This window comes from Glandiceps talaboti, chromosome 15 (genome assembly GCF_964340395.1).
Source record: "Glandiceps talaboti chromosome 15, keGlaTala1.1, whole genome shotgun sequence".
Taxonomy (NCBI): Eukaryota; Metazoa; Hemichordata; class Enteropneusta; family Spengelidae; genus Glandiceps; species Glandiceps talaboti.
In genome coordinates, this window is record NC_135563.1 from 9,286,251 (window position 1) to 9,303,020 (window position 16,770).

At 36.8% G+C, this 16,770-nt stretch overlaps 1 protein-coding gene across 1 annotated transcript in view; it reads right to left on the bottom strand.

The window, feature by feature from the left end:
- LOC144446119 (uncharacterized) overlaps window positions 1-14,881 on the bottom strand; it is a 32,540-nt gene extending 17,659 nt beyond the window's left edge. The window contains exons 1-3 of the mRNA XM_078135831.1: window positions 14,783-14,881; window positions 12,848-13,006; window positions 6,985-7,155 (exon numbers count right to left, since the gene is read on the bottom strand). Of these exons, the coding sequence (XP_077991957.1) occupies window positions 6,985-7,155; window positions 12,848-13,006; window positions 14,783-14,854 (402 nt within the window). The 5' untranslated portion in view covers window positions 14,855-14,881. The remainder of the gene's footprint in view (window positions 1-6,984; window positions 7,156-12,847; window positions 13,007-14,782) is intronic.
- Between the last annotated feature and the right edge of the window lie 1,889 nt (window positions 14,882-16,770).

The following is a 16,770-nucleotide window of genomic DNA, read 5'->3' on the forward strand; positions in this document are numbered from 1 at the left end:
ATGTATTGTACACTTCACAATTTCTTTTTGGCTGTTACGTTTACTGTCATTTGGTCTTTTATGAGTGCTCGTTACATACTTCTGACAACACCATAGGTGTTCCTGTACCAAATCTAGCGCTGAGTGAATAGCGAATGAGAACATGTAATGTGCCCAAACATACGGGTACAGTACTTCAGAGCGCTCAGTTCGAAAAGAGCACCAGCACAGAGCACAGCCAACAATGTTATTATTATTGTTTGGTTGTTCATTCAATTTCAAAGGTTGCGTGTATATATTGTAAGATGGATTCCGATTGGCTACTAGTCAGTACGAGAATGGAATAGGAATGGAATATGGTATCGTGTCAGATGGATGTAACGAGTGCTCACAAAAGAACAAATCACAGTAAACATAACCGCCAAAATGAAATCGCAAAGTGTACACTACATCGGATTTTAATCATATTGTCTCTCAAGTATACTACAAAAGTGTACCAACTCAAAAATACATTCAATTCATCGTGTTATGTTGGAAGCATTTCAGCTTGCTTTAATATTTTATATCTGGATTTTCAAATTCGCCTCATATAGTTGCGAAGGGTGGGGGATATATCCATTCATATATAGCGGTATTGGGGGGAGGGGCACTATGTCAAAATGGAGCATGGCATTTACAGCTCAGGTTTTCTCGATATCATCAGACTGAAAGATTCATTCTAGTTGGCACACCTGCTAATCACTCAACAGTGAGCAATAGGGAATACCCCTAATGACAAATCATTCAGTCAACAGATCTGTGATTTCACTTTGTAACATTCTTGATAAACAAAAATTTTCATGGACTTGCTGTATGTCTAACTAAATTTGGAAAAACCACAATGTCTCTCACACTGCTAAATCTAATACTCTGTTTCAAAGATCTGAATTTTCCTGTATACAAATGTAGGCTTTCAATAACAAAAGACTAGCATTCAGACAATCACCATGAGGACAACATGGAGTTCATTTTTCGCTTTTCTAATAGAAATTAAATTTTGATGGCGTTTATGATTCTATCTCTCCTGCACTGTACACCATGCTTCACTTTTGTTTTGTTGGGTTCAATTTTCATTTTGTCATCTACCAAATACAGAGAAGAGATGTGATGTTTTGAAAGCAAGCTGAAACACGCATACTGCACCATTATGTTTCAAACGTGGCTCTTCAAAAGTCGACGCATGAAAAGAACACCGCCGCAAATGCAAGTGATAACTTTGTGCAGTACTTACTATGAAATGGCCCTATATTGTAGCTAAAATAATGTAGGTTTGGTGTTTCACTCACTGGATATTACGTTTTGTACTACTTCTACATCCCCACTGTGCACAGCACCTATGCACCTATTTGCATTAGAAGTTGTACGAGAGTGTGTCTTACATGTCATGTTACATGAGTGGGATAACAAACCGACATCATTTTAGCTGTAAATAAGCTCTTTTTATGAACATGTTATGACAAGCCCTTAACATGAACTAAAGTAACGTGCACTATGAGCGCTTGGAAACATCTAATGAAATGGAGACCTCTGACATAAGAATTACAATATAGAAACCAGTCAAGTAGAAGCCATGGTCACTTTATATACACCTTAGTTCTTCAGAGTTACTCCAAAAAAGCAGCTTACACATTCCATATTGATGCACCATATGTAGCTAAATTCTTTGCGGGTTACATCTGAAGTGATTGTATTTTAAAACCTTGTGACATTTCTAGACTGATTGACAGATATAAACTATCATGGTAACACCATCTGTGTTTGATCGGAGTCCCTGCCTTTGTATTTTCATATTGAGACATGCTGTTTGTTACTGCTCTCAATGTGAAATTTATTTCCAAATCGGAAGTGATAGCCAGCCGTGTTAGTTTGAGTATTGGTGCATTTATAAGTATCTATAACCATGTGGTGATGGTCAATAATATTAATTTCAGAAAGAGATGATACCAAAGTTTATCAATTAAAAGATGCTGATCTAGAAGGCAGGAAAGGAAAGCTGTTTGGTTTTAATAGTTATGGAGCGTTGCTTAGCAATAGACAGAAATGTTTCTCCTTCAAGTTCAACAAACCAGGATTGGCTAAAACATAACGGTGTAGCATGCCCAGAATTCAAAATAATTCCTCATAATATTTCTACTTCATTTGACCAACAACAACTAGCTCTGGTTGACACCTTTTCACTGATACTTGTGTGTTAATTTTTTTTTTATAATTGGGCTTTATATCTTGTCACAGCAGTGCTCTGTGATTAGCATATTAAAATTGTACAGATACGTTTGAATATGAAGGAAGACTATTCATTATCAGGGTTAGTAAATAGATAACTGACAAGATTGGCAAAAACATATCCCCCTCTGATGACATGTAAACAAATTTCCTACTTCTCTTGACATTTCACTAACCTGTACTAATGTTCCCTCCACAATAAAGTTGTAATGTTCTGGTAACTTACTGTTTTATCAGATTACCACCTTCCTGTTACTCGGCTTTCCAATCTGATTTAAGATCCGATGTAGTGTACACACCGCAATTTCTTTTTGACTGTTACGTTTACTGTTGTTTGTTCTTTTACGAGCACTCGTTACATACATCTGACACAACACCATAGGTGTTCTGGTATCAAGTCAAAGTGCTGAGTGAATTCACTCAACAAATGAGAACACGTAATACCTACGGGTACAGTACTTTAGAGTGCTCTGTTCAAAAAGAGCTAGAGCACAGACAACAATGTTATCGTTATTGTTTGGTCGTTCCCTTTCTCTAAATTTCAAATGTTGAGCGTTATATTGTAAGACAGATTCTAATTGGCTACTTGTAAGTACAAGATTAGGTTTGGAAAAACCTATTGTATTGTGTCAGATGTAACGAGTGCTCACAAAAAAAAAAAAAACAACAGTAAACGTAACAGCCAAAAATGAAATTGCGCCATGTACACTACATCGGATTTTAATCAGATTGCAGGCTTTCACGACCTTAGCAAATACACTATAAACCAGCATGTCATACACATACAGTGGTATTTTTAACTTACTTGGCACGATGTATAGACTGACCAATCTAATATTATTTTAATATACTAATTTATGACTCTGGGGAATTGAATAAACTTTAAAACTCCTTAATTTGAAACTTCAACCCCCCCCCCCCTCCCCCCCAATGATTGCATGTTGGGCACTGATTAAATAAACCTAGATAATATTTTAATCCATAGTCATATAAATTTGTACACTTATCTTGTTTAGAAAGCACTGCTATTAAGACTCACTCTGAGCTGCACTGTATAGGCGCCTTTGGTTGTGAATGGCTACAAGTTTTCTAATGACCTTGTGGGATTTCAACTGTGACCTTTAACCTCCCCCATTTGCATGTTGTCAACTTCCAGTAGTAATGTCAAGTTATAGGACAGAAGTGTGTTCTTTTACACATGTCAAATTTTAACAAATGGTATTTTGACTAATCACAGACCAATACCGTGTCTATTGCTAGTAAAACTATAATACTGGGGTACTTATGTTATATTGAATGAAGAACGTGAATATGAAAATTATATTGTGCTGCCACCAGAACTATATCATTGGTGGTCTTGTGAAGTATGAACAGTAGTACCAGATTTTGATGGTGAATTTGCTACTTCAACTTCTTGTGAAAACAATGATTTGTACACAAATACGGCAACAGAGCAGCTCAACAATTCAACAGTGATAACATTAACTTTCAAGATTTGGAACTCTACAGCATTTTGTATGATTGTACCGGTATATATATGTCTACATAAAAGAAAATCGATGGGTGCAATTCTGAACACAATTTTTTTTTTTTAAATTTTAAAAAATTTCAAAAAATATTTTTTTTCCTTCAAAATTTGTAATAACATTTTCAAATAATTTGAACTGTAATGTTCTCCCTGGCCTGGACATGGTAACAAGGATGGCAAACCATCTGGTAATTTGACAGCCCTCTTTATGAAATGAAAATCAAAACATAAACAACTGACAGTTACCAGGCTCAAAATTCTCCTTTCTCGGTTTCCAAAGGGCAAGTAGAGAGACAGAGAGAGGTGCTACCAATCACAGCCATTTTCTCAAAACATTCTCGCGAGAGCACTGAATGTATTCAAAATGTTTATTTCAGCAGTGTAACAGATGTACTCATCTATGCAGACATCATTGTGATTCAGAGACATCTGTCTTCGGAGATCACGGTGGGGTGAATAGGATCATTCTAAATATATCTTCCTTTACGAGATATATACACAAAATTCTTTGCTAGTATAAATACATATGCCACCCTTATTTTATTTTATTCAATTTTTTAATTCTCTCTCTCTCTACCAGGGGTCATTTGATTGTACACAAAATACTGTATGTAGGGAAATGTTGCCATGTTTGCTAAAGCAATGTTTTTTGTTTGTCATTCAGACTAAAGCAATCAAGAAATAACAGGTTGCCATTCTACTAACTGAAACGATAAAAGGGCTAATTTTCAATAGTTGAAGTATGTTATTGGTATGGATTGAGTATCCTAATACCCACACTGATAACAATACTCGCAATACAAAACAATTGGACAATGAAATATAGACACTTTGTACAATAAATTTGATTTCGACCTTCCAATCAGTCTACTTTGGACCCTTGATTATACAATTTAATCACAGCAGGGTCAAGGTCAACAGGATCAAAATGTCACAAACATTTCAAATTTACCATTCCAAAGTGACTCATATTTCACTATCAAACTTGATCTTTGGAACCATAAACAATACATTTTTTCAACAAATTGGATCAATGGTATTGCAACACAGTTGAGCATACCAAACACACTTTACTTCCATACTAATACAGAAGTCTTTTACATCTCATGGTTGCCATGGGTTACAGTAAATGATTTTGGAATCTTTATGTTCTAGGCATACCCTCCACGAATACTGTACAAATAGTTATTGAAAAATACCAGTTGACTTTTGGACACAAAATACAATTGTCTAACTTGACACGTTATATACAATCGACTGCTCATTATTTACAATTAGATGTTATTCCCAAATAATTTCTTTGTTCAGCCAAGGAAAATACGAGTGATCTAAGGGGACTTTTGTCACTACAAGTCGCTAGATGAGTAGTGACAACCCTTAGGTCAAGTATTTTCCAGCTGAATGAAGAAAAATATTGAAGAATACCATAATTATACCAGTGCCAGTAATAGCAAAGAAAAATCGAGGAAAGTAATCATGGCAATTTTGAATGTTTTGACTCACATTTCGAACACGTCAGAACCAGTGATGTAGACATGTGTTGTCATGACATAGCTGCATGTTGTTGTGACGCAGAACGACCAGAGTATACAGTCCATATTTTTTGTTCAACTTGGCTCATGCATGGTATATAACTAACTGTATGACAATATATTTGATCCAATTACTCTAAGCATTGATACTGTATTCCAAAACCCTACAAAACAAATGTTGACTGATGCTATGTGTGCTGTCACATATTGGAGTGGCCTACAAAAACTCTATCACCATTAAATTGTTGAGCTGCTGTGGTTTGTAGTTGCATGCAATTCAAGCTGTTTTGGAAATGTCATTTAGAGAGACAGGGAGTTTTCAAAGAAATTGAAGTGACTAACTTCACCCCAAATGTGGCCTATACTGCTGACCATTTTTAGACAACATGGCGTCTATCATGAGTCTGTCCTTACCCTAGTGAAAACACAGCGATATAAATGTATAAAACTTGAAATATTGAAAAATAAACAACGTTTACAAATTGGCACTATTCCCACCATACCGGTTGTACCTTCAAGTCTGACCAATCGCTGCAAACCCATGGCTCAGCTTCAGAATCTGATTGGTCAAGGATGCTGAAGCTGTCGTCACCGTCGCCAAACACCTTTATAGCATACGTTTGTGAGAAATAACGGTGAGTATCAAAGCAGTTATAAACAACACAACAAAACTAGACCAAAACATTGGAAATATCGATTCGGTTTACCAACACTTTCCATAAACTTTGCTGCTGTACACTTAAGCTAGACTCCCCCACAGACCTTCTAAAACCCATGGAGAAAACCCAAATGTGCTGGTGTTCCAGTGGTGTTCAAAATTGACATGACGTGGGGTTCACTAGGTGAACCATCACGTTCATGTGCACATTAACTATCAACTATCTTGGCAGTGTTAGCACATGACTAGTATTTTCCCCAGACCACTAGAGGAAAGTGGGTCCAACAAACAACTAATTAACATAACAATACATATACAATATTGTGATGTTAATGAGCAGTACCTATGAGAGGTGAACATTTCTAGGGAAAACACTAAAAGTTGGGTACCTTCACTCTGTCAGGCAGTCTAGCTTTGTACACATAGTTTGATTTATTTTCAGTGCACAGTTTTAGTGGCAAGTGATTAAATACTTTGGATCTATATACATTTTAAATGAAAAACTTGGAAAATGTTGACCAAAATATTGTTACATATTGTGTACTACTATCACTACAAAGCATTTCCACCAAGGTTGGTTGGGAAGATTATCCGTCAGATTAGATGTTAACAACTCTTCCGAAAATAACCAAACTTAGGGAAAATGCTACACTCGCAAAAAGGGCATACCAAAACAAGACGCTTTTCTATCAAATCAAATCAAAATTTGACAAGTCTGTATTTTCCCTTTTCCAACTCATAATGCATCTGTTGGAGTGCACCCCTTTTGACTAATTACCTGTTTATATATATATCATAGCTTTATCCATTCACATCATACTGAGACACTTCAACTTTATTTACAATCACTGCAACACACTGTCCACAGTGTTTATATTTCAGCAACATTTTCATCAGTTTTGCAAAATTGCAACAACGATACAAACCCAGAAGGGCAGTACAATATGATCAAAATATTTGTCTCAGATTGTATGAACCTGATAAAGCTCAGCCACCAGAGTGGGGAAAGACTCTTGTCTGTTTACCTTGAGATAGGGTGCTGAACTGCAGCTGTCTTCATTATACAAAGCGGGTGGAACCCATGAATTAAGATGGCCATACCCTAACTGTACGTCATCCGCAGCCTCAATGGATTCCTTTAGAATTGACACCAAGTCTGTGGTGCAGTCTTCGCTACTTTCCTCGTAAGATTCATCCTGAAAAAACACAATTAGAAATTTATCTTCAGTATTTTTGCTAAGAGCAGTTAAAGTATGTAAAATCTTCTCAAGTTTACCAAGGTATCAGTACCCAATCAAGACCGTGATAGTGGTGTATGGGGAAATTATTCCGGTATTAAGCAGATTTCCTCCCTCTGTTACCTTGTTCCAAAACCTTATAGCAAACACACTGACCTTAACTACCAAAATACAAAACTTTGGATGGTCTACATAAAACTCAATCTTCAAAGGTTTCTAAACAACTAACATATACTTTACAGTGCATATAATCCAGCCTTTCATTCTATTACTATTAGCAGATGCATCTAAAGATTTATATTTCAAATTCTCCAAAATAGGTCACAGATGCAAAATCATTTTCAAATAATACAATGTACATATTATACGAAAGTTTGGCTATATAACAACTTTGTTAATGTTGCATTGTTCAGAGATTTTTTGAAGAAGAAAATTGCTAAATGGAGCCTTTTTGTAAACTAAGAGTGCATATTGTGAAGTAGCTATGGGCTACATAGAATTCTGATTGTTTTTATAACCATTTTATTGAACTTAGTTTATACAGTATTTCCAGAACAATCTGTTATTTACTCAGAAAATATTTTTACATCACAATTTGAGGGCACAACTGGTGTGTAGCTTTGGAACAACTAATAGCATATATTTGTGCATACATGTACACCATATCTGTCAACAGCAATGGTGGCATATGAATGAGGGAACAACAGCGTCACCAGAATGTACTTAACTAATGAGTGTTCATACACGAGTTCAAAAAAACCTTGTTAGGTGTAACATGATTGTGAATTTCAATGTTCACAACATGGTGAAAATTTCTGGCAAAATGATCAAATATCAGTTGCCGTGAGGGGGAGATATCCTTAGTTAAAACATGGTTGTGTGTGTCTGGGTGTGTGTGGGTGTGTATGTTTGTGTGTGTGTGTGTGCGTGTGTGTGTGTGTGTGTGTGTGTGTGTGTGTGTGTGTGTGTGTGTGTGCGCACGCACATAGCCTACAACGTGTCTACAGTTGGTTCATACACGTCATTACAAATGTGAAACACAAACTATTGTGCATGTGTTATCAACTCTCTAGAGAAGTGGATTTGAAGGACATTTCCAAAATTTGGCTAAAATTTCTGTTCAGTTGCAATTTGATTTTTTTTACCGCCTTTTTGTCTCTGGTAAATTAGTACCAATAAATTTCAACACCTGTACTGACTCTGTACACGCTTGGTAAGAGATCTAAAATCTGACAAGGGCAATGATGTATTAGCTTTTTTTATCATTTCGAAATGAAAATAATTCCACCTTATGCAAATATTGACAAATATTGTTACTGAGAGAATGAAGGATTTATTTGTTTATGTATCATTTCAGACATAGTGATACATGTGAATCCATTTATCTGTTACGTTGAAGAGGTATGCTGATCTAAGTCCCTCCCCCAGTGACCCAAAAGCTTGATCATTCGGTCAACCACGTTTTGTACCTTTTTAGACATTGATGCATGTGATCTATTTGTCTGTAGGTTTGACAAGGTACAGTACTGTACGCTGATCTAAGTCTCTCCCCAGTCATCAAGAATCTTAAATCAATTGGTCAACCACATTTTGTACCTTTCTGGTCAGACTGAAGCATGCAAATCCATTTCTCATGTCACGTTGACAAGGTATATATGCTAATTTCAAGTCCCTCCCCAATGACCCAGATTCATAATCGGTAGATCAACTCATACAGTTCTATCTCTATCTATGTAACCTGAAGTGGAAATCAGCCACCTGATGTAAACATCAGTTTTCCCAATCACTTAAATCAACAAAGTTTCTGATAGCTTCAAAACACATCTTACTAATAATATTTGCATTTTATGTATATTCTCCTTTCCTTGCCCTGTTTAATTCAATTTATCAACTTTGGTGCAAGCATCAACTCAGAATGAATTTACTAAATTTAAATATTTGTTTTAACAATTAGGATTTGTACAACATATGGCAGAGAAGGCAACATGCTATTCAATCTGAGTTTTTCACAATTGGGTTTAAAAACCCTAGTACTGCGTTGGTGGGGTGGGGGAATTCGTACATGTTGCATGATTTAACCTTGTACCATATTTTATATTTTCAGTGGGAACCCAGCAACAGAAGTAGGAAAATCTGGTAAACCTTACGTAAATTTCAATAGCTTGTACCATAACTATGGTAGGGAACCCTAGTAACAGAGGTGGGAAATCTGGTCACTATTACAGAGATTTCCATCAATCCCTGTACTATAACAGTAGTGGGAACCCAATAACAAGCAGGGAACAACATGATAAAACTTGCACAGACTTCCATATCCTTTTCCGTGATTTTTGTGACGAACCCAGGTAGCTACATGTACAGTACCTGGGGAACACGGATAGATTTTACCTATTTACATTCACATCAAAACACTGATTCTGCTATCTTTAACTTCATAATCATATCTACATGTAAATAAAATATGCTTAAGCATACATGTATACAAAAACAGAACAACAGGAACTGACTGGTATCAGTGATGATAGCGTACTTCACATTGGAAATTTCCAATATCAGGGGTAGGACAGAGAGCTAGAGGGGAGCCAAATATTGCAACAATAAAATCACATACTGAAACTGGGAATCGTTTCCTAAAAAACACAAGTCACACACCAGTTTTCTCAGATTCACCATGTGGGGCGCAATTGAAAGGACGTCCTTTGCTAGCGAGTGTTAGTTTTCTTTTGAAAATTGCATTCAGTTTTAGATTTGATGTCTAAACATGGTTTGTGACTTGCAGGTTTTGAGGGTATAATTTCTGGTCTTAGTATATGATGTCATTGTTTCAAAATTTGACTCCATTTCTATCCCACCCCAATATAATACATGATAAAACTTGCATGTTATCCATCATTAAATTCAACACACCAGTTACATAGTGAAATAATTTCTGTGTATTATCATATTTGCAATTCAATTCTACACTTCAATATTAAAATTCAATTCAATTTTTTTCAAATTGTTAATAATAGCCAGACTTTTTTTGTTCTAAGGGAGAGAAATAGGAAGTTACTTGTATGTTATGTAATGGATTGTCACTGTGTTGAATCATGGTTTGTTATAACATGAGTCAAGTCAGGCCAGGACATGATTTTAACGCTATGCTTGGTTGGTTGCCAGATTTAACAAAGTCAATTGTTTCAAATACAATTTTTTTTACTTTTTGCCATTGGTCTACTGGACTACCATGGCAGCTTATAACTTTGGTAGTCTGCAATGTTTAGTTGTCAATGTGCTCTGGACTAGATACAATATTCTGTCAGTAGTCTGTGTCCTGGACAACTGCTAATTTGGTAGTCTAGACACAATGTTTAGTAGTCTATGTACCCTGGACTACTGTGGACTACTGCTAATTTGGTAGTCTAGATACAATCTTTAGTAGTCTATGTGTCCTAGACTACTGCGGACTACTGCTAATTTGGTAGTCTAGATACAGGTTACAATGTTTAGTAGTCTATGTGTCCTGGACTACTGCTAATTTGGTAGTCTAGACACAATGTTTAGTAGTCTATGTACCCTGGACTACTGTGGACTACTGCTAATTTGGTAGTCTAGATACAATCTTTAGTAGTCTATGTGTCCTAGACTACTGCGGACTACTGCTAATTTGGTAGTCTAGATACAGGTTACAATCTTTAGTAGTCTATGTGTCCTGGACTACAGCTAATTTGGTAGTCTAGATGCACATTTAGCCGTCTCCGTACCCTATACTACTGCTAATTTGGGTGGTCTTATATTTAGCCGTCTCTGTACCCATGACTACTGCTAATTTGGGTGGTCTTATATTTAGCCGTCTACGTACCCATGACTACTGCTAATTTCAAGCCTACGGCAGAATCATGTTATAATACCACACTACTTATGGGCATATGATGAGTATAAGCAGTGACATATTTATATATCTCCTACTGCGATACATTCATTACCATGGCAATTGCAACCATGGTAACCTCCACCTAATAGCTCGAAGGATGATTGATCACACAACTTAGTAGTTGATAATAGGCAATATAATTTATAAACATGCACCACTAATCTGTTAATATCACATATTCTTGTTTAAGTTCCCTCTACATCACCTGATCCAAAATTTTGTAATGGTATTATATTATGGGGGGGGGGGGTACCAATTCCCTCCTACACATTATTACTGTTACAGTAGTATTATATACGGTGCAACATTTTAGAAACCTTTAAAGGTAAAAGGTATATTACAACACTATAGGTAAGAAAACTGGAGAACAGGAATCATTAGGCCAAACAAAAAATTGTTTGGTTCCGGTTACGCTCACTTTTAGAATAGGTGGGTGGGTAGATTTTTTATTTTACTTTTTTTCATGTGCGAGTGTCTAGTTCAGGAAGTTCTGTTTTCCATTGTTTTCCATATGGTCTGTGTTATTGGTTTCTTCTCATCAGATGTACAGCCATTACAGATTGAAAGAACAGTTTTTTTAAATTGATGTCAGTTTCCGCACCTCAGTACCACACAAATGTCCTCAAGGCTGATGCCAGCACCATACTACTAGGACACTTCTACTGGCATGGTACTGTTTTAGGTTCGGTCTGAGAACGATGGCGTCCTGAACATAATTAAATACCACTACTTCCACGACACTTTTTATTTTCTTGATTACATAAAAAAAGTTTAGGGTCGGCAGTGAAAATCTAGATGGGGTCGGGTAACGGCACCAAACAACTGTTAGGAAGTACAGTATAGGTGGGAGTTTTATTTTATTTTATCACTATAATTCAGATGTTTATTTTTAAGAAATACTTCCACAGAATATAGTGTTATCCTCGTAAATACTGTTTTATCACTTGTTATTGTTTGGTGTAATATACCAAGTAAACATCAAATTGTAACTTTTGCCTGATATATGTTTGTGTCATTCATATATATATTTCCATGTGGGTCATACATTTCTTTTTCAAATTACTACCTGATTTGTATACAGTATTTATGTATCTAGGCTACACTTTACAGCCAATGTTGTACACAGTTCAATGACCTCAACTCAATAACACAAACCATAACCAGTATCTATGTATAAGGTAACTTAAAATGAATTTCTATGTCAACATGTTTTCATTGTTTTGGCCTAATAAAAAAAAGTGTGTGGTTCCGATTACGCTCAATTTTAGAATAGGTGGGGTAGGTAGATTTTTTATTTTATTTTATTACATATTTTTTTCAGTGTGAGTGTCTAGTTGTTTTCCATTGTTTTCCAAATGGTCTCTGTGTTGATTATTTCTTCCTATCAGATGTACAGCCATTACAGATTGAAAGAACAGTTTTAGAGTGTCTTTTTAGGTTGACGTCAGTTTCCACATCCACTATTTCTCATGAGACTTCACAATTTTTGAGATTTTATTATTGTTTTCTCAAATACGTAAACAAAAGTTTAGGGGCGGCAGTGAAAAGCTAGTTGGGGTCGGTAAGCGGAACCAAACAATTTATTTTTTTAGGCCTTACAACATTTCCAATGTGATCAGACTTTTTCCAGACTGGTACAAATTTACATGATGAATGAAGTCTGCCTCTTTATGTTGCAGTTCTTTTCATTTACTTTTTTTTATCTTATTTTTTTTTTTTTTTAGGAATTTGTATTACCTCACTCTCTTCATATAACTCCTTCCCTTCAGTATCTACATGGCTTGACATCATGCCATTTTGTTCAAAACAGAGTTTGACCATATCTCTGAATGTTCTTGGATTCTCCATTTGTGAGGGTTCTTGAGGGTTCTTGTCCTCTTCCATCATTCCTGAACCCTGTAAGTAGCAGAGTTTAAAATTACAATATGTTTAAAGGACAACACACACACACTAGAGGAATGTAGAAAGAAAACATTTCAAGGTTAAATCGACAAATGATGGAAATACACGGTTTGCATGGAAGGGAGAGGGAGGGGGTATTCTGGACTGTCAAGCAGTGGGTGGAAGGGGGGCGGGGGTGTTTGCATTTTTTGAAATTAAACAAGGATATTTTTCGTAGTTATTTCTATGAATTGTCCTCATCTGCATGCCGAGATACCGCAGCAACTTTTGCCCAACGGTAGTAACACATCAACAAAATTAGTATGCATCTCAAAACCTAAAACTAGATCAATGACGAAAGACTTGCACAGCACAATGGGAGTCTTATCAATGGAAACCAGTAACAATAATGTCAACAACATACATCACACCATTGTTTGCACCTCTCCCCTCCACTGTCTATGTTTGCACCTGGCAGACATGCATGCTGGGTTCTATTTATACTGTACACCAAGCCTCCTCTATCACAGATAACAGGAGAGAAACATGGCCTACATGTCATGATTTTAGTACACAGGCACTGGAGATTGAGAGAATCATTTATCTACTCTGGGGCACGTGGTAATAAAATGCAAAACAAACCGCTACACAAAGCTATATGTTAATGAATCCAGCACCAGGGTTTTGATCTTCAACACAATGCGCAAGACAAGACATAGTCTCTCGATCTCTAACAGTGGGCGTAGTTGCGAGTCATAGATTGGGCTCGGGCGCAGGTTAATCAATACTTCTCTAGTCGAGTAGTTACCAAGTCAAAGAACTAATATATCATAACGTTCACCTTTTGGACAAACTTTAAAATACAACTTATCGAAAATCAGTCACCATAACCCAATTACTAATATACTACAATATCATGCTAATCTGGACATAAAAGATGCATAAAAGTACGGTCAGGTAGGTCAAAATAACGTGTGGGAATTAATAAACACTGTTTTCAAGGCCACCACAGCATGGCACGTGGCGGAAGCTACTTTTGAAGTTTTGTTTGTGGAAAATGGCCATGTTACCAGCCAAAAAGTCCCGCTTTAAACATCTTGCCACGTGTCTCACAGCCAAGTGTGAAACACCTACAGTTACAAGTCAAGTGCAGTGCTAATGCGTATGCTTTGTTGGCATTCTTGTACTTGGTAATGAATGCATTCCGAGTACACGTGTATCCACGCCACGGTAGTCTTGCCATTTGCTGCAAATTGAAACTATGAAATTAATTCGAGTCCATCTTTACAACTGAAACCTAAACGTTCACGAAAAGTAGTTAAATTGCCAGAAAATGTTATGCTGGGCTAAAACACTTCACACTAATTTCTAACAGCTAACGCCACTCTGGACTCAGTCGAGAGAACTAGGTTTGGAAATTTATGGCACGTTGAATCTTGGAGTAATTATACTGTATAAAGCTGTATACTGTAATTACTCCAAGGTTGAATGTTCTGACTAGACCGGAAGTTAATAATACTTCGTATAGAATGCACATGTTTCTTGTTACAATGACCTGTATATAATATAAAGAAACACACATTTACAAAATGTGAAGACCAAAGCACACAGCAGACTTTAGAAACATGGTCGTCAATATGTTGTGGCATGGCATGTGCTCCAATCCATTTAATGTCACAACAATTAGAAACAGCCTGTGTTTGTGGCGATACTATCCCGTAAATCCTACCTTTTTCATGAATACAGAGACACAGGCCGTCGCTAAAAACTTTCTAGAATCCAATTGCTTACCTCAGACACTGAAACACCGCGATTTAACGCAAAATGCTGGCTATTTTCGGCAGACAACGTGTCTGTCGACATCGTGCATGTGCCTCTATGGAAGCCTCGTTCTCACCAATGACGTCAACCACACCTACCTCTCAGCGCGTGAAAACTCCAGTCATAAATAATTCATTAGTTTGCAGGGGGCTTCTCGGGCTTCGTTCAATGGTCCACTGAGCTCAGCTCTTCAATAAACTCAATATGCTCTGATGATGCATGTGACGTGGTAGCGCAGTCAACGTTTCCCGGAAATTATTCGTTTTGGAAGCTAGTTGATAATGGCAGCATAATAGTTGCTCATAAAAATGAAATGTGTACTGTTTGTTATCATAGTGAATAAGATGAATATTTAATTTTGTTCTCCCAATTTTCCAGATTTCTAACATTATTCTCTTATTTTCTCTATATATTTCAAATAAAGTTTGAAATATGCCATCATAACCATCGTTTCCTCTAATGCATAGTGCATGTTTGAGTGTTTGTCGGGTGCACAGGTGAGTGTAATATTTCATAGATTGTTGTTTTCCAGGTCTACAGACTATTAAATATACAACCTTTTGATTATATATTCCTCCATGGCTTAGGGGAAGAAACTCGTAGTATAGAGATTGATACATTTGTAGCAGCAAGATTCGTACGATATTTTCCTAAGAAAACGGCATTCTAAGCAATAAGAAAATACAATCTATGAAATATTACACGCCCCTGTGGTCGGGTGTGATGTCCAGTAGATAAGATTAAAAGATAAAGCAAATTTTCATGACAACTAATCCCTGCTAATTATGAGATTAGGGGTGTTTTAATTTAGATAAGAGGAGAAGAATGGACAAGAAGTCTTTATTTAGTCTCAGACCACTAACTGAGATTCTCACACTGTATTAGTCTGTAAGGTACGCCGTGACGGGGCGCCCTCAAACATCGGCCAACCCCTAACACTCTCCTGTGAGAGGAGGCCGGTGAGGGCGAAACGTCACGACGTATCTTACAGTCTAACACTGTATGTACTTCTTTTATTTCACTATAACCCCTCTATATTGTCAATGTATCGTTTTTTTCTTCAATGTGATTTATAAGCCCGAAGGGCTGGGAGGTATTTTATTACCTCATGTCACTATATCAAATAAAAATACTTACTTACATCATGGAAGTATAACCCATTATACTTCCATGCTTACATATATACATCCATCCATCCATCCATCCATACATCCATCCATACATACATACATACATACATACATACATACATACATACATACATACATACATACAATATTTGTACCATAGTTAGGAGTCGCGTTGTTTATCTTTCCACCAGTGTCTATTGTACTTATGCCCGACAAGTTCACGGGATAGCAGGATTAGTCCATCTCACCCTTGCTAGACTAGATTAAGTATACAATAGGCACCAGTGGAAAGATAAACAACAAGGCGGAGCCGCGTTGTTTATCTTTCCACTGGTGTCTATAGTAGTTATGCCCGACAACTTCACAGGATAGCAGGATTAGTCCATCTCACCCTTGCTAGACTAGATTAAGTATACAATAGGCACCAGTGGAAAGATAAACAACAAGGCGGGGCCGCGTTGTTTATCTTTCCACCGGTGTCTATAGTAGTTATGCCCGACAACTTCACAGGATAGCAGGATTAGTCCATCTCACCCTTGCTAGACTAGATTAAGATAAAGTACACACTGTCTCGCCCCTTGCCAGGCGAGATGATGATAACACTGAGCATAGACCCTCCACCAAGGGTCTATACACTGAGATAAAAGTGTACACGTTTGGATGGGGACACACACAGCATGCAGTGTTCAAGGCGAAAGAAATAAGCCATACAACATTCACAAAACAAAAAGAACTAAAAAACACTTTTGTAATATGCTTCTCTCATGACCTGGTCAACTCTTTCATTTCTTGACTCAAAGATAACATTTAGTAATTAAAAATATCTGA